Source organism: Aythya fuligula, chromosome 6, assembly GCF_009819795.1.
Source record: "Aythya fuligula isolate bAytFul2 chromosome 6, bAytFul2.pri, whole genome shotgun sequence".
In the NCBI taxonomy this organism is placed as follows: domain Eukaryota; kingdom Metazoa; phylum Chordata; class Aves; order Anseriformes; family Anatidae; genus Aythya; species Aythya fuligula.
This window is the reverse complement of record NC_045564.1, coordinates 20,799,781-20,827,450: the sequence shown is the minus strand read 5'-3', so window position 1 is coordinate 20,827,450 and position 27,670 is coordinate 20,799,781. Positions and strand designations below refer to the sequence as shown.

Below are 27,670 nucleotides of genomic sequence, written 5' to 3'. Positions count from 1 at the left end.
CTAATGTTTCAGGATGTTTTTCTTTTCGCATCCTGCTTTAGTTCCAATGTGTAAGGCCTCTCAGAATGCCCTACAAGTGTCAGAGTCTTCCAAGAAAATAATTCACAAGTGAATGTCCATATAAGGAAGAACTGCATCCTAATAAAAGAGGTGGGAAAAGATTACAAGCAATTAATAATAGAATGTAGCATGAAACAGAATTCAGGGAACCTTTTACAGTGAACTGTCCAGTTCTTCACGATTATAAAGTTGTGTGCGTTAGGGGATACATTGTTCCTATCTATTAAAGTAGACTTGTATTTTAAATGCTTATATCAATTTCTGCATTCAGCTGAGGTTTAATAACACAGGAGATGCCAAAGTCAAAGATTAGCTTCAAGTTTCCTTGCTTTCTGCTTTTCCCTGACTTTTTCATCAATAGCTGCAGTGAACTTCAGAGTAGACAGAGGTGACTAAATCAATTCCAAAAGCTTGAATTTGTTTACAGCAAGCAGACTTGTTTCTTTATAAGTCTTAGACTTGTATTTTTAGGCAATACAAGATTAGATATTTCCAAAAAGCAGATAGCAGTATCACTTCTGAATTAAAAAATATTTTTCTTTATTTTGCAATTGCAAAAGGAATGAAATAGAGTCTCTTGTCCAGTTTCAAAATGAGTAATTACCCTTTGAAGTATAATGGCATAGGTCTTAAATGCATCTGCAGGATCAGCAGCTATATCTTGCCCCAATTAAAACTTCCCACGTTGTCACGTCTCTATCTGAAAAGTCAGAACACTGATCCAGCTCAATCTCTCCTATGGTCTTTTCCTATTACAGTGCCCTATAAACCACCAAATGCAAACAACCAGGAAAACAGGGCTGAGGAGAGGAATTATGAGGAAGAAACGTGCATCATGCCATTGACTTCCACCGCTTTTGTAGCTGAACCTAAATTAAAAAAAAATTATCAGTGGCAAGTTCAGATGGAGAAATGACTGAGAGGGGATGCTGTGCACGTAAACAGCTGCAGCCCCTGCTCTACTCCATCATCAGATCAAACTACATAGCTGGCAAAACAAGTTCAATTCACTTGTTTTCACTGCAGAACCTAACTTCCAAACAGGCGACTTTAAGCAACTAACCCATCAAGACCTGGGGTGGACCTTACTTTTAGCAAGGACAGTAGGACACTACTACCTGTGCCCTCAAGTCAAGAAATAGCCCTTCTAGGATTTTGTCTATTTACCTTATTTACTGAAGACCTTGCATGCCTTACTTTATTCATCACATCTTCCCTGCAACAAGAGGCCTGCTTCACTTGCCCTCATTCTAGCACTTGCAAGGAACATTATGTACATCAAAGTCAAGATGTGTACAGGATATCAATATACAACTGTGGGTAACTACTAAATGAGCAAAAACTTTCATCACTGATCTGTTTTCTACATGCAACATTGTTCCCATTACTTATACCATTCTATAGATGATTTTCAATTCTGCCTCTATCATTCAAAAAAAAAAAAAGCATTGTTTTTTTTTCTTTGTACGTTGCTGAACTGCTCCAGAACACTTAACAGAAAAATTAGATGTTCAGAAAACAAAAAAGTTACTCATGATATCTGTGATAACAGTTGACAGAACAGTACCCAGAAGACAACATTAATTATTCTGAAGTGAAAAGAAAGGGTAGGTTATCTGAAGTTATTACAGAAGTTCAGCTTTGCAAATGGAAGACATGGAGCCATTTTCAGCTGTTCTACCTCAGATTAAATACAACTTCAACAAACTAAATTAAATTTTCATACATTTCACGTTCTCTGCTAATGCACTGTACAGATTTTAAATACAGAAGAATTTGGTAAACAGTCTGATGCTGAAAAAACCTCTTCCATTATCACCACCACACATGAACCCAATATTTATAAAAAAAATAAAAATAAAAATTGAGCACATATGTCCATAGAGGCCTCCATAATGACCAAAATAGACTGTGCCTAAAGCATTTCACCTAGCAGTGAAGACAAGAGCTATGCCCTTCTTCTACCTAGTCAATGGGAACTTCCAATCCAGCCATTTAGCAATCACATTTATTTTCAAAGCCATTCCACAGTGCTTCAGGTCCTTAGCTGAATGTAAATTATAATTACAGTAAAGCATTGAATGATAAACTGAAAAACGTATTTCCTTTACTGACCTAAATTCAAATCCTTGTTAGAAGAATTTAGAATTTTAGAATTGTTAGACAATTCTAAAAAAAAAAATTCCAAACAAATGTTGCTACAGACCAGAACTCAAGTGTGTTTTTGTTTGTTTGTTTTAATTACAAGTCCTTGTAATAGATCTGCTATAAAAATAAGCCTTCTGTGCATTGTGCTTGTTTTACTCCACAATAAAGGACTTCTTCCTCCTTCCTGCTATGGGAATGTGTTTAGTCTCATGTTTTGTAGTTACATTTGTTCAGTCTATCACTTTTGCATCTTTCTCTCTACCCTCTATTCAGTGTTCACACCAGAAACAGAGTCCAATTACAAACTCATACTACATTTTTGTTCGCTTGTCACAAATACTAAATAGTTAAATCCTTTGCCTATCAGATCCAGGTAATGTGTGTGATGAGATAAAAACCTGGAAAAAATACATGGTGTCCATTTAGCAAACCTACTCCATTTTGCCCCCTCCACAGAAAAACTTGTAGTGGAAGGAAAATTCCATCCAGGGGGTCCCTAGTAATATACAAGGTTTGCCCATGTGCCAACATTTCAGTAGAAAATATTTTTAAAATGTCTGCAATTAATAAGAAGCAGATTGTTATAGAAAGTAAGAAACTGTCTGTGCAGCCCCTGTAGGAATGGCAATAGTACATCTGGTGTCCTGAAATGCCTTCTCAGCTGGAAAGAAGGAATTCAGAAGAAATAGTTAGTCATACTATCAGCTTTTGATGTGAAAACTCTGCCAGTGCATGCTTGTGGAGCTTTGCTGTTCTTCCTCTGCCTGGACTCCACAAAGACCTGTCACTGCAGTATGTTTGGATTTGAGGATATTGCCAGCACTCCTTCGGCTTCTGTGCACAGTGAATTTCTGGATGTTTGAAGTGCTATGATAGTGGTGAGATCCCAATGAATATGACAAAACTAAAACAAATAGATTGCACTACTAATAAGCCAAAAATAAAAAATTTAAAAAATACACTGAGCCTATCAAGAGGTTGTGATTTATTTGGTAAATAAACTATGCTAAAAGCCTCTAGCTTACCAATGAACCACTGTTGTAACTACAAAGCTGAAGCATACTCTTCAGTGCAAAAACCTGTCCAATAGTACAACACAAGCTGTAACTAGTTTTTGTAGCTAGCTTTCATTCATTCTCGGTGAGCTCCATTAAAGCTGACAGCTTGTAAATTGCTGCTTTTGCCTTATTTGTTTAGTCAAAGAAAGGCGATATTTTGGAAGCTAAAATTAAATACATTCAACTAGCAATTCTTTAACGTAGTTGAACTTTCTTTGGCATCGTGCTTCCTTTAAGGTTAAAATGTTCTTTACTACTGCATTGGGATATCTGTGCTCTCATATTTAAGACTTTTTTTTTTTTAAATATGTATATCCTTAAAAGCTTTATGTACTTCTTTTGATGATAGCTACAACTCTGTCTTTGGGAGTTTTATTTGTTTCCAAAAAACATTATGACTATTACAAGCTTTATTGTGACAAAAAAAGGTGCTTATTTCTTTATTCAGACTTCCTAGGTCATAAGAAAGTATATAGGAGGTTATTATTTGTAGTTTCAATAAAGACAAGTTACGCTAATAATAGTGGAAAGTAAGGAACTATAGCTTCTATAAAGCCATTAGCCAAACTGCAGTTAAGTAACTTCTTCCATAATGTCTGACTTCTCTTCTTACAGTATACTTATATCTAGGAAAGCCTCACCTTCATCTGGCAAGTTTATGATCGAAAATCAGTGAGCCATCTATGATTATATGGTGAAACGAATACAATTAGTTTTGGCAAAAGAAATTTAAGAGCAAAAGAAGCTTTACCAGCAACACAAACTTTTAACTGACCATTACTACCTTAGTCTTTGTATTTTCAGGTTACAAAGCATCACAATTTCTTTAAATCTTCACATTTAAATCATCACATTTCTTTAAACCTTCATTTCTGTTAGTAAGGCATAGAAAGTCTCAACCATCATAAAAAAGAGGTAAACATGAATTAATATCAAGATAGACTCAGTAGAACCTGAAGTTGGAGAGGCAATACTACAACGCATCCTACAGATTATTCCATTGACTCATACTTAAAAACAAAGATTACAATTAATACTTTAAACAAGGTAACATACTTCAAGCAAAAGAAATTAGAAGAACTGGAATAACAGAAAAGCTCAAAAGTCTTTTCTTTTTTGTCAGAAACATCTTCAGCAGCTATCATGAGGAAGTATTAACTAAGTTTAACTCCATTTCATGTGGAAGGAAGGGAATATACTCACACACCTAAGACCAAATGAGCTATTTCATTCCATCTAAACTGGTGGAAAATATTCCGTTAACAGTAGCAGGTGCCTGGGCAGCAGATGAAGCATCACCCTCAAAGCTGACTCTAGCTAGGGAAATCAAAGAATTGCATTACCAACTCTCTCAAACAGATTTACAACACAGGGGGAAGGAGGGAAAAAAAAAATCCACCCTCACAAAAAAACCCTCAGCCTCCCAAACAAGTTCAAGCTACACATGCCTGGTGTGTATCAGTGCTACAGTATAGTTTTAGAACTAAGTAAGGTTATGAATGTAAAAGTCAAGCTGTGATTGTTACAAATATAATTTTCTTCTCTATCAATCTTATAATTTGTACAGAGAATATTTATCTCAATCTTTTAAAATTCACCTATATGGACAGATTCATGCAAGATGTTTTAATAAGAAAACCAATAATTTTAACAATTACAGTTGAATTATATCAGTTACAGTTCAATTATAACATAAAATTGCCCTTAACTGGAAAGCCAGTAAAAGGGATGCTTTCAGCACTAGAGAACAGTTACTGCAAAATCAAATACAGAATTAATAGGGTTTTTTTTGTTTTTTTTTTTTGTTTGTTTGTTTTTGTTTGTTTTTTTCAATTTAACCACATGAGTTTAAGACACAGAGAGACCCAGACATACGCTTTTTCATGACTTAAAAAAAACAAACTATGGTATGCTAATAAATATACGTTTAATCATTACAAAATTAATAAAAATTAATAAAAGCAATGAAACATGGGAAATGTTTACATTCCTACACATTTCACCTATAATTTTTAAGCTGCACTGATGACTCACTACCATAAATTAAGCTTTTTTGGAAGGTTTGCAAGTTAAGCAAGTAATGTCTACTGCAAGACACCTCTGAAAATTTGTTTCAATGGTTAAAAACTAAGTTTTTCTCAGAAAAAGGGATGGCAACATAAAATATATAAATACAGTTGAACAGATTAAAATTATTAGTGCATAGGAAAACATGAAATCTTTGTTCCAGGCACCTTTAAACTGGAATACATGCATATGGCTTGCTGGAAGACACACCTGATCTCATTCAGATTGGTGTGTTACCTAAGGGGGAAGTGTACTGTTGTGAAAAGAAACATTACTAGAGAAGCAGTAGAACATTTCTTTTCCATGGCTACATTCCTGGGGATGCAAGAGAGTCAAAACAAACCCAACTGTCATCACTAGCACACCAATAACAAGAATCAGGCAGGATATGAGGTTATCCGAATGGTTCCACCGCTCTTTGGACAGCTTTAGATAACACGCTGTTGGGATGATAAAAACAAGTGGGGTAGCACTCAGAACTCCCTGTGTGTGGGAAACAACAAGAAAACCCTCATAAGCATGTATATGAAAGAAAAATCTGAATTTGTAAACAGCTATGAATAGACTGACGCAACAGTAAAACTGGATAATAGAGGCCTTTTCTAGTATTACTAAATAGAAAATTTTCTTTTCCAAGTCACATATAGACACATATGTGCACACATAGTTAAATAGATTCATTATACCAACATTTAGATATTTGGCCCAAATAGGCACATATGGATGCACAAATATACATAATTTTATTGGTGTATATACACAGGCAAGTTTTCTGCACTTGTGGAAAAAAAAGAAAGAAAAATGATGGAAAAAAAAATTACCAACACTTGCCATGAATAAGAAACCAAACCAAGTGGACCACTGTTTATTTTGAGACAGTGATAATTTGCAAAGAAATAACTCAGAGGAAACTATGTAGGTAATTATTTCAGATAGAGGGTAATTGGATAGCTTATCTGAATATTCAGACTGGTTCTATAATATTAGTCCAAGCATGTTCTGCTAAATCATTGCTACAGAATCACTTATTACTGCTCAGTTGGCAGATAAACTGCATTGTGAATCAGAGCAATGTACACGTACTTACATGTATCACATAGTGTAAAGAATAAGTTGCTCACTTCTGTTCCATCAGTTTCAGGTAAGTGTGCAATATATGACTTGAAATTGTCATTGAATGTATGGACAGGAATGTAAGAAGCCAATTCTAAAATAATTCCATAAAGAAACAAAGGCTGCCCTTAAAGTTTTCTTCATCTTCTATCTATATTTCCACATCTAATTTATTAAAAATAGCTGACATGAAATTGAGGGTAAAATATTACAAATGATGCTTAGCATAAATGTAGATTGGATTTTTAATTATTTCCTTGGTTAAAAGAACTTTTCTTCCTGAACTTCCTTCTTCAATTACACCATTTACAACCACGGAACAATTCTTTTTTTTCCTACTAACACTTCTGAGTACTATGCTGAATTGCATAAGATTTTTAGGAGAGCTACAGATTTTTCTGAGTTGTCTTTTATAAAAAAAAAAAAAAAAAGTGATTTATTAAATAGAAGAGTATGCAGGTTCACTTACATTCAGCTCTAAAACTATTCCAAGGCAATCATACACCAATGATACACCAGTTGCCACAGCAATGATAATTACTGTCACAACAATATGGAAAACCGTTGAGAGGTTCCCATGGAAAAACACATTGGCAATCACCTGGAACAGAACCACAGTTTTATACTTTGATTTTGCTCTTTATTTTAACAACCAGTTTATAACAAATCTCCTAACTTTAGGAAGCTAAAAGAGTGGGTGAGAATATACCCACTGACCTTTGAAGCTTGCTTCAAGAAAACATCTTCATCTGCTTCCAAAACTAACTCATAGAAAGCATTACTAAAATTGCAGAACACTTTCAGTGCTGGCTTAATTATATCTGCAGGATTTATTTTCCTCTCATTTTCCTGCTACAGAACAAAACCAATTGTAACCACTGATTGAACAGGTGGATTTCCTAGATAGAGACACTTTCACCCAGCAAAGCTAGTAAGCATGGTTAATGTGTTATTTTTAGCTATTCAACATAATGATGAGAGTAACATTTATAACAAAAATGGAATTCTATGCAGACTTTATAGCTGTTATTATAATGTTACTTTATATATTAACAAGTATAACATAATATTACTAGAATCTCAACACTACAAATACTACCCTCATATTCATTGCATCAGCAGAATAGTTATCTGCTGATATTTATTACAGACCAGCCATTGACTTCAGCCATAACATGTATTAATAATGTTCTCACGTTATTAATAATATCAACATTGTTAAAGGGAGAACGTAATAAATGCTTACCTCTCTGGTCACAAAACATTCAAGGGGGAAGGTCAGAATTACAGTAACTCCATAACAAAACCTCCCAAATGTAGCAAGGTTGTCATCTCTACAGTAGTTTTCAAATATATCTCCTGAGGCACAGCAAAACATCGATTAGTTTGAACTCATGTCATTTTCTTATTTGCAAATCGGAGTGTAAGTTGATGGAGTCACTAGAGTAATTGAGACTTCCTGTTCCCCTTTCCTGATACATCAACAAACTCCAGTTACAGCCAAGTTACATTCAGGAGAAATCTTAACTTGCTATTAGCAATGTTTTTATTTGAATTAGTATTTACATGTATCTTTCAAAAATATTTTAATATATTTTAATATATATGCTGTCCTCCCCTTAGCATCTATTTTATATGAAATGCTGTTATTTAACTCAGTACAGGACAGAGACAGCTTGTATATGAAATATTTAATTTTAAAATGTAAGTCATCTAACAAGAACAGTTAATACTAGGAATGCCAGGGAGTTACCTCTGCGTAACTGCATCTCCCTGATACTATCTAACCATAGCTGGTAAGCTGCAATGAAGAATTTCAAATATTCTGAGCCTGAAAGCCCATTATAAATATATGGATTATTAAGCAGTAAATCTTTTTATATCTAGCAACTAAAGCATTGCAAGAGAATTTAGATCATCTTGCTTAGTGGTTACAGCAAAGAATCTGGAATCATGATCCATCAGGCACAAGAAAAACTGCAAGACAGTAATCAGATGATGTACCACATCTTTTCTACCTGTTTATTATACTGTCTTATGATTTACCACTTTCAGGATCACAACGGCACTGAAGAAGGAATAGGATGTGCTTCAGAGAAGATATCTGGAAGATTTTGACAGGAGAGACAGAAAGTAAGAGGGAACCTGTCTACAGTAGAATCATATGCTGAGGGATTGCTGCAGTCAGAGCTCTCTATATATGAAATATCTCAAGCCAGTTTGCATTTAATCTGCCTACAGTTGTGTCTAGGCCAGCAAGTTATGTTGTACAAACAGTACTGGAAGGAGGAAAAAAGGAGAACAGATCAAGTAGTAACCCCCTCCCCACAATTCCTCTGTTCTCAGCTAAATGCTGCATTTCTTTACAAAAGGAAAAAGCTCAGAAGCATTCTCCCACAATTTGGAACAGCACTAAAACAGAAAAGCTGATTGTTTATGCAATGTGTATTTTTTCCTTGAGGAACTAATGCACTGAACAATATAATACTTTTTTTCTGTCAAAAGCACTTTTTTCCATTTCTTTTTAAACAAAATCACATAAAATAGTATAATTATCAATACATGTTATGTATTATATTCATATATATACACGTATACACAAAGACCTGACAATAGCATTACACTACAATGGCTGTTGTAATGATAGAAAATATCTAAGTCAGAGCTAGGATGCTATATTTGCACAGACAATAAAAGATACAGAAGAACATACAGAAATGTGTATCCAGGCACCCTAAAAAAAAAGAAATACAACTAGGAATGTCTGTCCTAGCTGTTTCTGTCCATGGTAGATATAAAAATGTCAAGATCTTACTAAGGTATTAAAAACAGAACTCAGAAATTAAGTGTAATGACTATAGAAAGCACCAAAATTGAGGGATTGAGCAGTTTACCTTCTGTGTATCCTGTAAAAGTCATGTACCCACATGCAGCAAATAGTACACTGATAACAACAGCAAGGGAAACAGACACATGTGTGATTCGGGACCAGTTGTTTAATGTGGGTTCTCCGAGAGAGCCATATATTAAAAAGCTGTTATGGTGGCAGATGAATGCTGAAACACACATGACATTTAAAGCATATATATGAATTCATGCACACATGCATATAAAATAAATTAATGGAGTATATATTCCAAGGTAGGGGAGACAGTACAGTTTCATACCATTTATTATTAAATACAAATATTAAATCTGCACTGAATAGCAAAGATAAATGGCTTGAACTTTTACTTAATTGATTTGATGCAGGTTCATATTCATCCTGGGATATAATAATGCTGATTACATTACCTTAAAATGCCATGTTGTTTCTTCCCACTCCCCTATAAGTGGAATCTGCATTCCATTTACAGTTTTCTGCTCTTTTGCGTGAGAACACAACAGCACTTCAGAGATTCTTTCAAACCCACAGAACCATTTGCTACTTTCAAGACATCCTATAATTTTAGACAGCAGTAAATATAGGGAGGCCTCATATTATCACAGCATTAACAAGAGGTGAGATACAATGTCCCCCAAGCAGAATGGGTTTTACAATGACAATAACGGAGGTGAGTTGAGACTCATCTGAATGGTTCATGTTGGAAATGGGAGGTGACAGGCACTCTATAATGTCTCACTCTATAGTGAATGTATGCATCTCAGTCCAATACCTTTCTGTTACAGTTTACCCAAGAAAATACAGACTGTTCAGAGCCTCCCCAATTTAGGAACTAGACTAGCACTACCGATACAGGTGCTTTAAAATATGAAATATAAACTGGATTCACATGTGCCATGCGCTATCTCTGCTACAACAGCAATAGCTTCTATGGCAGGATGGACAACAGACTGTGATAATGTCTTAAATTGTAACAATTAAGTTCACCTATGGATAATATAAAAATCAACTCCAGCTTTCCATAAACCATCTTAATATGAATATATGTATGTACATATAATAAAAAAGTAGTTAAAACCACACAATTTCTAGGTTTAAAAAAAAAAAACAAAAACAAAAAACACACTTTTTTTTTCCCTGTTGAAGACTGAAAATACAAAAAAAAAAAAAAAAGACTTACCAAATGACATCACCCCAATGGCTTGTACTGCATTTGATTTTGCAAATATCCATGCATTTTCTGATTTGGGTCTAAAACAGAATTTAATAGATTACACTCTTTTCAACCATCAATTACTAAAAATAATTTTAAATACTATGCTGTGATACAGAACTAGTAATCAGAACTCCAGAGCTATCTGAATTAGGCCAGTATTCATCAACAATAAGCTGAAACCAGGGAGATGCCCTTCTCACCTTTCTTGTTTTGATTAAAGTATTCCTGGAATGTGTTTTTTTTTTTTTTTTGTTTGTTTGTTTGTTTGTTTTTTTTTTCAGCCCAAACTGTCAGCCTGTTTCAGCAGCCAGTTCTGTAAACAAACTCTTAAAGTCACCATTTATCAAGAAACAGTAACTGGGAAGGCAAAAGCTGTTACTGATTCTGACTGAGGTTATCTCAACCCAAAATCTCAGACTATTCAGAGGCAATTTTTTCCTTTGAATTTGCACACGTAATTCATGGAGTCCAGAGATACTTTTTCCCCAAAGTCACAAATCAAGTGAGGCAGTTTGTCTTTATTTACACCAGTTTCAGCTACTCCTCATCTTAAAGGAACTGTGCTAGTTCCCAAAGGAGTGACAAAATAAATTTTAAGAAAGTGGATGGAGACTCTTTTACTCAGGCAAGAATGTAATATCCTCTATATCTGCTCCTCTAAAATATGCCCACAGTTTTGGACTTGGTTAATAGTAAACCTTAGAGGAGGGCCACAGAAAACTGTCAGCAATCTTCATTAAAACCCACTTGAAATACAATCAAATTATCTGCATAAAGAACCAAAGGAATGAAAGAGAATGGCATGAAATATTCCTTCCAAACCTGCAGTTGCTAATAATATCAAATGAATTCAGTATCAAATGAAGCCTTATATTTGTAATATTGAAGAAAAACGCATGGGTGCAGAGAAATTTGCTTTTAAAAAGCATGCTGCTACTACGATTGCTCCATTTTTACTTAGAGGCAAAGCAGCTGCCACCTGAGGCCTTATCTGCTGTCTTCCTTCAGAGCAGTATGACAATCAGTTCTGTGAAGGTAACATTGGGAGCTTTGTCTCTCCCTCTGGTACCTAGGTGGTTTTGACAGCCATAGTGGCACATGCTATACTAGATTTCATTGCTGCCAAATTTTTAAACATAATTAGAAAACAAGTAGTTGTTTTCTGTTAGTTTCTTGTTTGAGAACTCGTATCTCACTATATCTTGAGAACTCAAGTAGTCATGGCTTCCTTCTCCATATTAAAAACCTGATTTCTGGCATCCAATGTGCATTCAGCTTAGACTTAAAACAACTTTTAGGCTTTTAAGCTATAACCTTAATTTCAAGGTCGAACAGGACCTGAGCATCAAAATAAAGCTTAGTTTTTTTTCAGCTTGGATGCTGTATACATTTTTGACTACTCTAACATACAGCTTCTAGTCTTAAGCACCTGAATATGGCCCTCCTAGAATATTCTCAGATTCAGAAGCAACGTAGATGCTGTAGAACACTGTGAATGAAATAGATATTGTGCATTTGTTTTATGAAATAGGAGATCTGACCAGCTACAACTGCTGTAGTTCATTATACAGAGTAGCTTCCTTTACTGATATGAAATCAGAGGCATCAAGTTAGAGATGGCTGTGGATAATTCATATTCATAATTTTGAATGGCTTTTTCAGGAAACTATTCACATCTCAAAGACAGTAATATTACAAAAAACAGACTATAGGAAACAAATCTTACAATTGTTCTGTTCTATAACCACTAGAAGTCAGCTTTGAAATCAAACATAGAAAATGAAAATTTGTCCTAATGCCCTGTACAAAGAATAGTTCTAAAATGCATAGAAATAAAGAATGCTTTTATCTGAAACACCTCTTGATCAGACAACCACAACAGTTTCAAACATTTTTTCTGTGAAAATAGCACAACCCATGCAACTATATAGCCATGTTATAAGCTCCCTATAAATGGGATTTAAAACATCAGAATAGAAAAAGCTTGTAGATTTCAGTTGAAACATCTTGAAAGTGACCAGATAATTTAGGAAAACATCAGGAGCTAGTTTTCCACCTGCCACAGCAATAGCATATGCACTGGCAATACGCAGACTGGAATAACGCTTTGTGGATGAACAGCAAACCAGATTAGGAGTACTATCTTGGAGGGAGCTGAGCAGCAAAAGAAAAAATCCTGCTTATTTATCAATGTAAGAAGGTAAACTCCTTCCCTTTCCAGATCCGTGATTTGAACATTGCCAGGGAATTGCCATGTCTTAGAACACACACTGGTATGGACAATAAATGCAACAGAGCATGACTCAGTATTTCTTACAATGTTATATACTCCTGCAGGTTTTTTGAGAAGCATTTCCAGACCTTGGGAATAGAGACACAGATACGCTACATAACTAACAAGTGAAAGTAACATGCTAATGGGAATCTGTTTGAAATACCAAATATCAAACTTCAAGCAACATATTTGCATAACAGACTTTCATACAATATATGCTTTTAGGTCAAATACAAATGTGTTCACAAAGACTTGAGAAATTCACAAAGAAAAGATCCATTAGTGAATATCATGGTCTAGATATAAGAACGCTAATCACATACAGATGAGGGTAAACATACATAAAATTTATATAAATGTTTGTCTGTGTAGACAGACATACACAGGCTGACTGAGTGTATCAAAAGAAAACCAGGTAACTCTATACCTGTTCAAATCTTTCAATCCTGGTGCTGCTGTTAAAGACAGGTCCTTATCAAAAGGAAGAAGAACAAACAAAACATTGTTCTGACCCAGTTTGACCTACTTTCTTGCTAGGAATTGTTAGGGGATGATTTCAGCTGCTGCTCACAAGAATAGCAGTAGCTATGAATATCCATGAATGATAAAAAACAGCTAGCTTACTGCTCCACACTCAGTGTATAAAAACCACAGGCTATGCCTGCACAATTTTTTTTTTCATGCCGGAGAAGCAGCAGGAGGATGAAACAAACATTTGTGATGCTAAATGCTCTTGGTTAAAGCTGTGCTATCTGTAGTATAAAGTAGTTGAAATACAACACAAAAGTTGAGAGTACGTAACTCTGATTCTTGGAACATAAATAATAAAATATTGAACAAAAAACGGCTTTCCAAGGGAGATACTGGCCAGGAAAATCTCTCAGCTGGAAGTAAGACAACAGCAAGACAGGCTGACAATTAGAATCATCAGTGGGAAGATAGTGAAACCTAGTGGTGAAGAAAGCCTAGTGGTTAATAAAGTAAGGCTCTACTCAGTTCTCAGTATACTTAAGGAAAAGTATAGCATAATAAGCATGCTAGTGAGTTTAAAAATGTTAAAAGTGTTTTAAAGAGATTGGTGTTCACCAATGTAAGAAGAGGTAGGAAAATACGAAAAGAACAAAAAAGCCAGGCAAAATCTAAGAGTTCCTAAAGGAGTAAAGGCATTTAATATCCAGATCCTGAGTAAGAGTCAGACAAAATTGTTTGGCAGCCTACAACAGCATGTCTTCTATCTTGTGTAAAACATTTACAGTAGACTAGTCCACATCACAAGGTCTACACTATGCAGAAATTTTCTGTCATTTATGTAGAAATGCTGCCAAATGCAGTACAACAGAATGCATCAGAAGCAAAATATCTTAAAAGAGAGTAAGAGAAACCTACATCCCTGATCTCAACCCCACCAACAGGCACAAAGCACTGACTGAAATAAAATACAGTTTCTAGACAGGAAATAAAATTATGCATTTGAGAAGGGAGCTACATGTTGGAATGAGCAAAACACTTCAGTTGTTTTGGATTGAAGAACAGTGACAGACCACAAGTTTATTTTAACTGCTGGTTTGCACCTCATCAAGGAATACATGGGAAATAAATTCATGTTTAATTCAATGACATAGACACAAAAATGTAAAATTTCATTTTATTCTATTGTAAGGTAAAATATTTTTTGTTTCAATTTATACTTTTAAATTTAGAGATGCTGAATATAACTTCAATCAATATAATGGGACATAACACATCAACTTTGAATCTCACATTAGATAAAATCACCTTGTTTTTTAAAGGACATAGACAAGGTTAAGCAATACATCAGCCCCTCTTAGTTACAGCTGCTTTAGTCCCCTTTTTTCCTTAATGAACAACTGACAGGTCTGTATGGTAGCTTAGGTTTTATTTATTATTATTTTTTTTTAATTTCACCAAATTAAAGTTTAGTTTTGCTCACTGTTGGCTTATTTATATGAAGGAAAGAATCAACTTTCTACTTTCAAGTTATTTTACTGAACACTTGGTGTTTCATCCCTGTGATCAGCTGCCATTTAAATAATTCTCATGTCCTATTTATGTGTAGCAGACGCTCTTGAAGTTTTTCCTGTAGCTTTATGTATAATGCAGACACTGACATCATGACATTCTTCCCAAAAGATGATCAAATTTATCTATCTTTATAGGATATATAAAGTATTTATTTTTACAGCAAGGAATGTTAATTTCATTTCTGAATCATGAAGTTACTTTATGCAGTATTAAGAAGTATCCACATACATCTACAGTTCGAGTTATTTCTAATACATTGGTTTTGATCATATGTCCTGGTTTCAGTTAGAACAGAGTTGATTTTCTTCCTAGTAGCTGGTGGAATGCTGTGTTTTGGCTTGGGATGAGAAGAGTGCTGATAACACCCCAATGTTTTAATTGTTGCAGAGCAGTGCTTATACCAAGCCAAGGACATCTCAGCTTCTTGCTCTGTCCTGCCAACAGGCAGGCTGGGGGTGCAGTAAGAGCTGCGAGGGGACAGACCCAGGACAGGTGACCCAAACTAGCCAAAGGGGTATTCCATACCATCTGACGTCATGCTAAACAATATATAGGGGTGGCTAGCCGGGGGAGGGAACCGGACTGCTCGGGGTTAGGCTGGGCATCGGTCAGCGGGTGGTGAGCAATTGCATTGTGCATCACTCGTTTGTACACATTATTAGTAGTAGTACTATTATCATCATTGTATTATTATTATTATTATTTTCCTGTCTTATTAAACTGTCTTTATCTCAACTCACGGGCTTCACTTTCCATTTCTCTCCCCCGTCCCAGAGAGGGAGGGGGAGGGGGAGTGAACGGCTGCGTGGTGTTTAGCTGCCAGCCGGGTTAAACCACGACATCATAGTAGAAAAACACGCAGCTACCAGCAGGGGGAAATAAAGCTAGGAATAGATCATCTGAACATATTTTAACATCTTAAACTATTTAGAGCACACTTTGGGTCCAGAACACAGAATTTTATTTGCAGACACATTATGTCCTTCAGACAACAGTCACAAGAATTATATTAATCACAAGCAAACAAGAAAAGAGTAGCTTAGCTTCATTTGTTATAAGAGAAAGTAAAATAAACCAAGTAATACTTCAACAGAAATTAGTTATTGTTTTCCCCTGAGAGCTAACAAGGAAGTAACACTCCCAAAATGTCCCTGAACAACTCCCTCAACTCCCACAGCAATTAAAAAAATAAAACAAAAATGCAACACTCCAGAGACTCATAATTGCTGCCTACAGTTTCAAACACATCAAATCATTACAAACAATAGTATTGTTGCTTTGCTGATGGTCTAACAGAGTAGAAGATTTCTGGAAGGGAAATATTCTGTCATCTTAATATGACTTTCCACTAGAATCTGAATGGCACTTAAAATTACAGTTTATCATTCCTGCACCCCTTAACACAACGTAACCTTCACTTTCAAAAATCTGAAGTAAAAGGTAAGTGAAAAGTGCTCAGAGTAATTATCACAGTGGCAAGACTTTTGAATGGGATTCCACTAGACACTGATCTGAATCCAATACTTCTGAATGTATTCAATAGTAACTCAGAAGATGGATCGAAAGCATCCTTTGTAGAAAGCATGAAACGTGCAGTTAGCACAAGCATGCCAGCTAACAGGCTGAAAGAAAGAAAGAAAGAAAGAAGAAAAAAAAAGAAGAAAGAGAAAAAAAAGAAGAAAGGAAAGAAAAGAAGAAAGAAGAAAGAAAGAAAGAAAAGAAAGAGAAAGAAAGAAAGAAAGAAAGAAGAAAGAGAAAGAAAAAAGAAAGAAAAAGAAAGAAAGAAAGAAAGAAAGAAAGAAAGAAAGAAAGAAAGAAAGAAGTTGACAAATGGAAAAATCAGCTGATAAAGTAGGATTCCGTACTTTAACAACAAATTTTACAGTTATGCAGTTACAGATTTCAAGAGAATGAGATGGGAAGGGAGGGGGAGAGGGACATGACTATACCACAACCCAAACTTCACAAGAACAGAGTAAAAGAAAGGAAAGACTGCTATCTCGCTGTTCTGCAAAGAAGGCTCAGTGTTTCTATTAAGTTACAGACTTGAGGCATGTCCACAACACCATGTCATTTTGCAAAAAAAGCAAACATCAAACCAGACTAAACAGGAACACGACAATCCCCAAAAGATAGTGAAAGGGACCTCGAGACACTTTGCATGTAAGATACATCAGACAATGCAGTAAAGACACCACAATCTTGTTGCTGTTTACAGAGAAGTAAAGGCAGCCATTTAGAATGATTAGAGGTATAAGAAATGACAAGATAAGACACTAATGGAAATGTTTGTTTAGTCTATAGAAAGGAATACCAAAAAGGGACAAATTACAGCTTTTTACGGGTTTTTAAGAATTAGAAGAGGAAGGAATAATTTGCTTTCCATATTCACTGTGGTTAGGCCACAAAGCAATGAACATGAAATGCAGCAGGAGAGACACCATACGCAATTCAGAAAACTTCCTAAGGAAAGGCTAGTTAAGAACTGGAATGGAAAATTATGGAGTTGCCAAGAACAAACTGGACAATTACCTGTATGCAGCAACAGATCTATGGTCAATTCTGTCATGTTACTCCAGTAAAAATTAGATATTCTCTTTTGACCCCATCAAGAATCCCTATGGCCATACAATTATTATTTTTTTTTTTCCTGCATGACAGATCTGAGATTTTCTAATCAAGATTTAAATATATATTTATATATTATTCCATTATTCTCATTACAAAAAAACATGGCATAACTTAGCAAAATATTATAAGAGGACTTATTAAAACTTAAAGTTTACATCTGTTTCAAACTGTAATATGCAGTAAAAATAGACATTGATAGAATTATTGTGAGTTGAGAAATTGATAAGTTTATCAACTTAGCTTAATTTATGACAAGAAGTATAAACTCAAAAATGGAAGAATCTCTAGAATTAAACAGTAAGACTTGAATTTCTAAGAAAGCATCATTATTTATTGTAAGAAAAAAACAAAGACATGCACTACTTATATTTCCATGCAACACCTCTGTTAAAAGGATTGTTACCATAGTAACAGGGCCAGGAGTAGCCACTATATACAGCTTCCTCTTTTGACATGGAAATTTGAGATTTTGCTTCCAAATACACCATTAACATGGTAAGACAAACATGTTACTTAAGAATAACGGGGGTAGGCTGAAATTCCACACTATTCTGAGTGGATCATTTCTACAGGCGATGGCACTTCTCTGGCACTTTAGAGACTGCTATTAACTACACTACTTTAAGAGTACAAGTGATGCAAAACAGTTCTGCATGTTCATATTGTTTTCTCAAATGACAGAATACAGTTTTTGTTATTGTGTGGTTCACTTGTTTTCCTTATTTGTATTCAATTTACATTATGAAATCATTATATCAACAGAAGAAAAAATGCTGCTAAGATACTATCTATTTTAAGATTACAGATATAGGTCATCTGACAGTAATGGACAAAACTGAAGACTTCTCAAGTTATAGGCAACCTCACATGCCCTTTCAGGAACCAGCTGCTATTAGAAATAGCACATGTTATTTCCAATTCATCTCTAGTGTTGGTTTTTGTTTTGTTTGTCTTTTGAGACTTTTGGTGACTTTGCTTATGTGAAATGGAAGGAAAAAGATAGGTAAGTTTTAGCAGTTCATTTTGTATTGCTATTAGTACAGACTTATTTCTTTAGACACTTGTCTCTATCAAAACACCCATGCTCCAAAACTATGCAGGTAGAATGCAAGACTGATATAACTGGTTAGGTATGAACAAAAATTAACTTTATGACAAGTATAAGAATACTTACACCTGTGGTCCCAATGTTACTGTCCTCACCATCACAATAACCAGGATGACAATGGTTAAAATCAGAGAAATAAGAGATACCTGTAAAACAGACAACACACAACTTCAGTCAGTAAGCTGCTGTAAGTAGCAGCACAACTTATTTTTGAAAAAAGAATTGGTAAACAACTATATTTCTAAATATCACGTCAAATATTTATAATTATGAGGCTTGTCCTATACCATCACCTTTTTATTTGTTATTCTTGTTGAATAACTACCCAATTGCAACTATTTGTCTAACTGTAAGAGATGGTTTCCATTTAAACATCTGTAATCAATGGTGCTCAGCATTTCAAGATCAGGCCTACATCACTCGCTGCTTTAAAAAAAAAAAAACTATTTTGAAAAAACTATTTAAAAACTATTTTGAACAACTATTTGAAGTTCCCTGACATTTCTTGGGACAGAAGACAGTCTGAAATTCTAAAATATTTAATATGCTCTAGAGCTGGATGGAATTCAAATACATTAGGTCATGACTGGCACTTGTTTCCTAATGGCATAAAGAAAAGTGAACTAAATCAGCTGCTATTATGATTTACCTTTCCCAATTTTGCTATGTCACGATATAAAGATAAAGGCAAGGTAAAGATGATGGTGGTAAGAAGAATTATGAAGTGACGATCTGTAAGTATATTATCTGGACCAACTAAAATACAAAGAGAAAGAAAATTATTCCGCTAAGAGACTGATATAAGGAATAGATTAGTTGCATTCAAAGGACTAGCAATAACAAACTTTAATGTTGACCAAGCTTTTATCTCCTTTATTCAAAATAAGAAAGTGAAATGAAGACTAGGCATTAACTAACATAGGGGAAGCCATACACGGCCCGCACATAATCACCAGAATTCTGCGATTTTAACCTACAGTGCATAACACGTTTGATATATCAAACTTTGGAAGTATGACATTTGAACATATAGATGAACATGAATTTCTTTCATCATGCCTGGGTCAATGTTTCCAGACTGCAAGTCTAATGAAAGAAACATCTAATGTTTCTTTCTGCTATTTACTGTTGAGGATTTTTTGACAGCGTTGAGATAGTCACTGTTCTGTTGAAGATACAGAGATTCTTAAAGAATGATCCTAAAGTTCATTCTGAGTGGTTCATTTGAGCACCTCTTTTCTTGTCACCTGACCTCCAATTGAAAGGAAGGCTACGTGAAGGCAACAACCTCTGCAATCAATGGAATTCTTTTGCATAACTGGTGTTTTTTTTCCAAGCCTACTTAACATGAAATATCTCACTTTTAGTCAAATTAGAATGAATGATGTATTAAATTCTAGTCAAATTAGAATGAATCAGCTTGCTGAATGATTTTGGCTGGAAAGGGAGTGGCAGTTGACATGAAAAGATGGTGTACAGTTCCTTTATCCTTTGGAACATCATAATGCCTTTCCTCCAGTCTTCCCAGGCAGGTGAAAAGATGTGACATGCTGTTGATTCCTCCCATTAAAGAAGTCATATGATTATTAGATATTATTAGGTATTCGCTTTCACTATCAACCTGAACAGAGTGTGAGAATTCAAACTGAATTCCACATGTTGCAGGTTTTGCCACCTGAAAATAATAATCTCACTAAGGAAATCAAACAGTTCATAGAAAAACTTTTTTCCAGTTCACTCCAGACATGCTCTTTTCAGTTTAATTTGCCAGAGAAAAGTGTTTAAGTTTAGCTGGCTTTGTGATGAAAAAGATGACAAACATGCACACCAATGGACTCCACTGATTACGCTTTGAAAATTTACAGTGGCAGAAGGGTAAGAAGCACATTAATTAAGAAAAAAAAAAAGTTCTTACAGAATACTTAATAGAACTAGGCATATATAAGTTATATATGCAGTTTATGACCAACTATATAGATATAGTTAAGTAAGAATTAAATCCATTATATTATTTGCAAGTCATCCAGAATTGTTCACTGAAGTGCAGTTTTAGTATTCAAGTGTAGCACATTCAACAATATGACAAAATACAACCTTACAATCATATCACTGTGAAAGACTTCTATGTGCTTAGTGCATTGATGCACTTAATCTTTACTGACAGAGTCCAACGACCTAAGGACTTATAGTCCTTAGGATTTATAGTTTTGAGTTTCTTTTTTGTTTAAAAAGCACTCATACAAACATGATTTAAATTCTTAACTTAATATTTAAGAGTAATTCAGACCCAAAGTAATAGGTAGATATTACTTCAGTCGGACACAGTATAAGCCCCAAAGACGCTATATTTGTACCTAATAAATCTTTCCCATTCTGAAATTTTTAAAATGCATCTTACCTCCAGGAATTCTCAAAAAAACTTTAGTTAAAGTGTCTCCTGTTATTATGTTGTAACTAATCATAGCTTAAAGAAAATAAAAAATTGTTAGTACAAATAAAATAGAGAACATTTGATAAATATTTAAGTACATGTATTCTGTAGACCTTAGGATTATGCTACTATCACTCTTGTATGAATTCTAGCTAGCACCTAACAACTTTTAAGATTCAGGCTTAAAACAAATGTTTTAACAGTCTCTTTTATTTATTTTTAAAATATACTGTCTGAGAAAGAATCCAATCTGACAAGCAAGGCCACTGTGCTGTTTTCCCATATAAACTTAATTCAGAAGGGACTAAAAAAGGCTTTTAGAATTGCCTTGTTCATTTCCAACCTCAGTTTTTGGTCAGTTTATCTCCAAATTCCTGTTCAATTAAGTTATGTTCCTGTGTTAATAGAATCAGTCCTGGAATCAAATGCACAGGACTTCCTAGCTCATGTAAAAGTTTGAAATCTTTCCACCAGAAGAAAGGAGAAAAGATGAAGATAGCAAATAGGGACTTCCATTCCTTCCTCTCATTAATAAGAGCTGTGACTTTAATACTCATATTTCATTTCTATCTTATTCTACACTGAAAGTACCTGTGCTACATATGGAAACAAATTCAAGTACATACATTTGCATAACTAGTTCCAAGGTAGAAATTGAGAACTTTACAATTCTTTTTTACATTCTCTATGAAATAATAATCACACTCTCTTAAGTCAACACTAATGGATCAATATTTTCATAGGTAATTCACACTTTCAGTTTATGGAATGAAGCTTGATAAAGTAATTCATAGGAAGGCGCAATGCTGTTGCCCACAGTAACACTAACCTGACTCACTGAAAAATCTTGTCTACCTAAAATGACATTAAAATGACTTCCAATTGACTAATCCCAAAGGGAAAATTTTGCTCTGGGACTCTGCAGGCACCAAATCCAGTCTCCTGGTGTCTATAATCCTTACCTCCTGTAGTCCCGTATGAAACGGTGCATATCAGATTCCTCATTCTAGAACAGTCTCCCCTCTTTTTATTTCTCATAGCTACTTTTGTCATTAATTTTTAACTGTGTGATCCCAGATTTCTGTGTTGTTACATTTCACTTAATTTCTATTATTCTGGTCCTAAGATTCATTGAATTCTTTTCATTCTTCACTACTCAGCAACTATTTATTTAAGGAAAGAGGCATATACAGTATATTCTTTATAGAGTTCTTAATATTTAAGAAGTGAAAGAATAAGGTAACATGGAAAGTCTTATTATTTATAAAACATGAAAATTTATATTTTATGTGATCTTACCAATAAATGGATATAAAAATTGAAGAGTTGAAAGAATTAGATAACCTATAAAACCATATGTTTTTCTGACCAGCTCTTGATAGCTGTTGGTACTAGAGAGATTTCCTCCTTTGATCAGTAATATAATGGAATAATCTGTTAAAAAAATAAAATTGTTAAAGACAGCATGAACCATCTAGCAGGTACTGTTCTTTTCTACTCCTTAAAAAAAAGTCTGTAAGGGAAAACAGCAGCACTGGGAAGAACAGTGAGGAAAAATCTTTTCAGAAAGAATTTAAATCCACCAAGATCTGGAGCTGTAGGCTCATATGGTAAGGGAATTCTGCTTTTCCCAATAAGGGAAAGCAGAAACAGCCTCATTTTAATTAGTATCCAGTGTAGTTCAATGGAAAACTGTTAAAAGCACCAAAAAAACAGAAAATTAAATTAACACAGATGTATATAAACTAAATATAATGTTTGGGTATATCCTCTTAGTGGCTAAAACATGAAGAATGTCAGTGTCAATTTATCTTGAAAACCACAGATAGAACCACTCTCTTCTATGAAGCAATCTGCCTTGAGACAGAGCTGATGTCACAGATGGAATTACTCTGAGACAGCATCTCAACCTTTTATGAAGAATAGTATAAAATGCTGCTGTTATTTGAAACTATGCTTTAGTGATCATTTGAGCACCATGGGATTTTCCAGTCTGGATTAGTTATAGCACAGAATTTATTACCTTAGAGTAGGTGTCTTGACAGACAGTAGCTAGACCTCGTCTATTCCTCATCTTAGCTTGTAATCTATGCTGCGATAGGAACAGTTCCTTTCTGTGAACAGTATCAGTGTTTATTATCTTCTATGAATGACTAAAATTATGAAACTTTCAGACTTTACAATTTATTTTTGAAGGTAAATCAATGAATTTTTGATGAATGATATTAAAATATTCAAAATCATAGTACACCCAGAGATTTTAATTCTGTGGTACATTTGAGTAATACAATCCACTCAAGGTTCAGTGTCTTAGATGAAAAACAGCAGACTAAAATAGGTGATTATGAGACACAAATAGCTATTCTTCCAAATGTCACCATGACCTAGTCAAAGAAACCAGGCTTCACCAAATAAAAGGCACACAAAAAGCAGCTTTATATGTTGTACAGTATAATTCTCTACTTTTACTAATCTGCTCAGGGGATTAGTGAGGTGAGAAAAAAATTCCTCATTTTTATTAAGTCACAAACATGATTAAGTTATCATGAAGCTCAAAATCATCTAAACTTCGCAAGACTGATTTTCACTTTACAACAAAATGCTTTTACAGTACCTGTGATATAGGCAACTCCAAACAGAAGCAGTACACCTAAGGGAAAACCAGCTTCTTTCATTGAATATGGCAACCCTGTAAGCAAGAAAGTTTTTTTGAACATTTACAAATATTTATTTGTGATGACCAAAATAATGAAATATTCAGATTAAAATAAATTCTTTCAATCTTCCAAACTGGACCATCATGCTTAATCAATGTGATTATTTTTAGTAGACCAAGGGCTGCTTAGCCACAAACCTGAGTCAGCACCTGCTCAAACAGTACTCCAGTCATTATGGCAGAAAAGGCTGAAGGGTGCTTACTACAGTGAGACCTGATCTCAGATGACAACACTGGATTTTCACATAATAAAAGAATAGACAAAAATCTTCAGCAACAGCATCAGAAAAATAAGAGGACAGCTTTTCTCAACACTGAGTAGTCATGCATGTATAAAAAAGGATGAATAATGAAGAAAATACACTTACCTATTATGCCTGATCCTATAATGGAGTTGATAATGTTAAATCCAGCTGATGCCAGATTACTCTTTCCTCCTTTATTCCTGATCTTACTAACCAGAGCTGTTTGGTCATCTGTTTCTATCTGTTTCAGAAAGACAATGATAGAATTAAATATGAGAACAAGGATTATACATTTAATATAGCTGATTCAGGAGAAAAAAAAAAAAAAAAGCTTTCATAGGTTCAGATTTGTAGAGGTATTTTGATAATTAAATCCTTTTTTTTCTTTTTTTCCTTCCCCAGTGAGAAATCAAAGGAGTGTTAGGCATCTAATTCCTTTATAAGCCCGGCCAATAATCTTCTGTACTTAATTCTTCTCTGAAAAAAAAATATAAATGGAAGAACAGAAATCTATATAAACTGAGAGGTAGGCTGTTAAAGAGCTTTTTAGTCATAATTAATATTTCTGCCTTTGGAACAAGCAGTTTTGAAAATAGTTTGGCTAACCTGACTGGTCAGTAAAAACAGGCCCCTAAGCTAAGGGGAACAAAATCAATTTCAAGTTGCTAGTAAAGTATGCCAACACCTGGTGATGTTCAAATTTAAGGTTTTACCCAGCATTTGAAACATTTCTCTGTCTTTGAATGGTTTAGTGCATTATGAATAGAGAATGACATTGGCTAACCTCACAAGGTTTCTATGGAAAAGTCTGGTACAAAGTAGAGTTTGAGGCACACATTTGTAGTTAGTGATTTCTCCCCTTCTGGTAGTAACCAGTGGAAGGTGCCCAGAAAGAGTATCTTGTCCCAGCTTTCAACATTTTGTGTATCCTGGTCTTCCTGAGCCAGGCACATCCTTGTTGTGTTATATTCGTCAATGGATTGCTCTTTCAGTTTGCCCTTTTTTTAAGCAATGTAAATTTTTTAGCAGTCCTGTGGCCATAAGTTCCATGTCTTAAGTATGCATTGTATGAAGAGACAGGTACTCTTCTTGTTCTGAATCTGCCACTAAATATTTCCACTTGGTGCTACAAAAATATTTACATCATCAACAGAAAGACCACCATCACTTCCTAGTTATCCTCTCCATACCATAGCTAGTTTACAGTTAACATCCTTCCCCTGCTCTTTCTGTTGCAGAATTACGAGTGGCCCATTTTAGTTCACCACTCATTCGTGCAGCAGGAGCATCACTGTTATTCTCTCATGAAACTTTAATACCTTTTGTACAGCACATGTGGAATTGTACTGAATAGAAGAGTCCAGTTCCCTCATTTCAGTCATTACTAGAAAACGCATACAATGTGAATACGTTTGCTGTACACCTCATAGACTCCTTCATGAGTCTTGCCCCCACCACACAGATGGGCTCTGGTGGGCTTCCTCAGGGACCAGCAGTAGCAGCAGCAGACACTGCACAGCTAGGGTCACACCTATGGCAATGGGGCCACCAGGACACAGGTGCTTGAGCTCTGGAGAGAAGCACAATTACAGCTGTGTCAAGAGGCCACGGTTCTGCTATCTTACATGAGTAAGACCCATCCGCTAGCGTTCTTTTTTTCTTAACTCCACTTCGTACTTAGGACTCATTTCTTCCTCACATGAGGTAGAGCAAAAATCAACCGAGATGAGAAATCCACAGCCACTGTCAGTGCCCTCCAGGGAGGCATATAATAGCAAAAGCAGCCGCGGTGCCCTTCAGGCTCCCTCCAGGCGCCCCACGACGAGGGGCTGCGGGAGACGAGAAGAGAACCGCCGCCTCCCCCCGCATCTCACCTCACCTCACCTCACCCTCCCCAGTGCCGCTGGGCTCACCTGCGGAGCAGCGGCCGCCGGCAGCTCCGGCCCGCCGCGCTCCATCGCCGGGGGGACGCGGTGCCTCGCTCACGGTGCCACCGAGCTGCTGCAGTTCGCCGCCGCTCCCTGAGCCCTCCCAGAGCCCGGAGAGTCAGAGGCGGGCGAGTCCTCCCGCTCCACCCGGGGCCGCGGGGCAGCCTGCGGGGGGGCGGCGCGGGCTCCCCTCAGGCGGCCGCCTCCCGCCACTTGGAGCGGCGCAGAGCCCCTCAGCCTGGCTCCTGCCCGCAGCCCCGGCGAGGGGGCTCTCCTTCAACTCCTCAGTTTGAAACGCGGCCCAGAAAGTAAGCTCCTCTATCTTGAATTTAGGACACCCCAAGTTCACAATTTCTTACTTATTTTTTAACCCTGAATGCACGTATAGAGCTTTCTGTGTAGGGTGCATAGCTGAAAGCAGCTCCGCTGTCAAAGCTGTTTTTTTGTTTGTTTGGTTTTATTTATTTATTTATTTATTTATTTATTTATTTATTTATTTATTGTATGTAGTTTTCAACATAGGGGTTCTTTACTAGGTCCTGCTGCTGTATTCATTATTTTTTCTCCTCAGGTGAGGTAAGTTTCTTGAATGAATGCTAAGTCAGCAGAAGGAGGGTAAGCCAGGTACAGAATGTGCTGGGGTCACAGGCTGACCCCTAATTAAAAGAGGTAAAATTACAGGGCCAAAAACTCAGAATCTCTAATTACCTCACTTATTGTGAGTTGAGACCAGGCAGCCTCCAGCTGAAACATATTTTGTCAGCATTCAGGAAAAAAAAAAAAAAAGACACACAAATGTGTATCTTAAGCAAAACCATATATGAAGTAGTAAACAACAGAAGTAATTACAGATATTAATGTGAAGAACTACTGGAGGCAAAATATAGCTTATGAGGGTCAAAAAAAAAAATTTGTGAATTTACGGCAATGACTGCAGGGCCCCATCAACAGAATTTGGATGCAAGATTTTAAACTATTAAATCATTAAGGTAGAAAACACCGAGAACAACTATAAAACATATCAGCAGAAAACAGAGCATGCTAATTTGCTTTATACAGTCTTAAGAACACATATTAATAATATTTGCTAGGGCAAGTTGCAGTGGTTAAAGGAGTGCATCTGCTGTGCATCAGTCATTTTGTCCTTAAAAGTTCTATGATGCATGTGATTTAATGTGAAAAACAAAATGAACATAAAGAGCGTATATGACATTTTTGTTCAATAGCTTAAGCACATTAGCTTCAGTTCCTTCAAAAGAAATCTCTAATCAACTCCATGACAAGTTACAATCTGACATGTATTCTTGTGTGACCAGTCAGATGACATGACTCAGCAGAGAAAGTTTTAGAGGCCTAAGGTAACAAAGAAAGTTCCTGTGAATGTAGCAGTGCTTTTTTTTTTTTTTTCTCCCTTGGTCTCTACAAAAGAATGCTGTGTTTAAACAAGAAACGAAGCTGATGCTGTTTTAAGGCAGAGTGTAATAAAGCCTTATAAATATGGTAGGTTTTTATGATGCTGTTCAGACAGATTCTGTATGTTTGTTAAGTAATGTAGCAACTTCCACACAAAGCCTTTTTATCCAACACCCACATGCTGTGCAATAGTCCTTCTGAGTTCTGTGATTTTATTTTAATTCCAGTTTGGAGTATGCATTTATTACCTCAGAAAATAATTTCTGTTTTGTGCAAATGCTTTCTCCTGTTTTTCCCTGTTGTTAATCAGATACATTCCTCAGGCATTTATTTG

General features: G+C 35.6%; 1 protein-coding gene across 4 annotated transcripts; it reads right to left on the bottom strand.

The window, feature by feature from the left end:
- SLC38A11 (solute carrier family 38 member 11) lies at positions 1-26,007 on the bottom strand. Of its 4 annotated transcripts, XM_032189570.1 has the most exons (13): positions 25,909-26,007; positions 24,119-24,236; positions 23,649-23,723; positions 22,334-22,468; positions 21,002-21,067; positions 19,253-19,359; positions 18,670-18,749; positions 10,511-10,581; positions 9,341-9,502; positions 7,693-7,805; positions 6,916-7,047; positions 5,699-5,816; positions 4,479-4,583 (listed from the first exon to the last, which is right to left on the bottom strand). In XM_032189570.1, exons 1-13 carry the CDS (start codon positions 25,951-25,953, stop codon positions 4,489-4,491), a joined length of 1,317 nt encoding a protein of 438 aa, XP_032045461.1. In that variant the 5' UTR covers positions 25,954-26,007; the 3' UTR covers positions 4,479-4,488. The 4 variants fall into 4 exon arrangements, with proteins under 4 accessions (XP_032045462.1, XP_032045461.1, XP_032045460.1 ...); XM_032189571.1 differs by lacking the exons at positions 4,479-4,583; positions 5,699-5,816 and adding an exon at positions 1-138; XM_032189569.1 differs by lacking the exon at positions 4,479-4,583 and having other exon boundaries at positions 5,016-5,816.
- Between the last annotated feature and the right edge of the window lie 1,663 nt (positions 26,008-27,670).

What these genes read in the sequence shown, in the direction of transcription:
- SLC38A11 (XM_032189569.1), bottom strand. Translation starts at nt 25,953, where the DNA reads ATGGAGCGCGGCGGGCCGGAGCTGCCGGCGGCCGCTGCTCCGCAG. An exon ending in TTTTACAGGATACACAGAAG is followed by an intron (nt 7,806 to 9,340) that starts GTAAACTGCTCA and finishes GCTGTGCCTCAG; the next exon opens with GAGATATATTTGAAAACTAC. An exon ending in GAATAGTTTTAGAGCTGAAT is followed by an intron (nt 5,817 to 6,915) that starts GTAAGTGAACCT and finishes TCCCACACACAG; the next exon opens with GGAGTTCTGAGTGCTACCCC.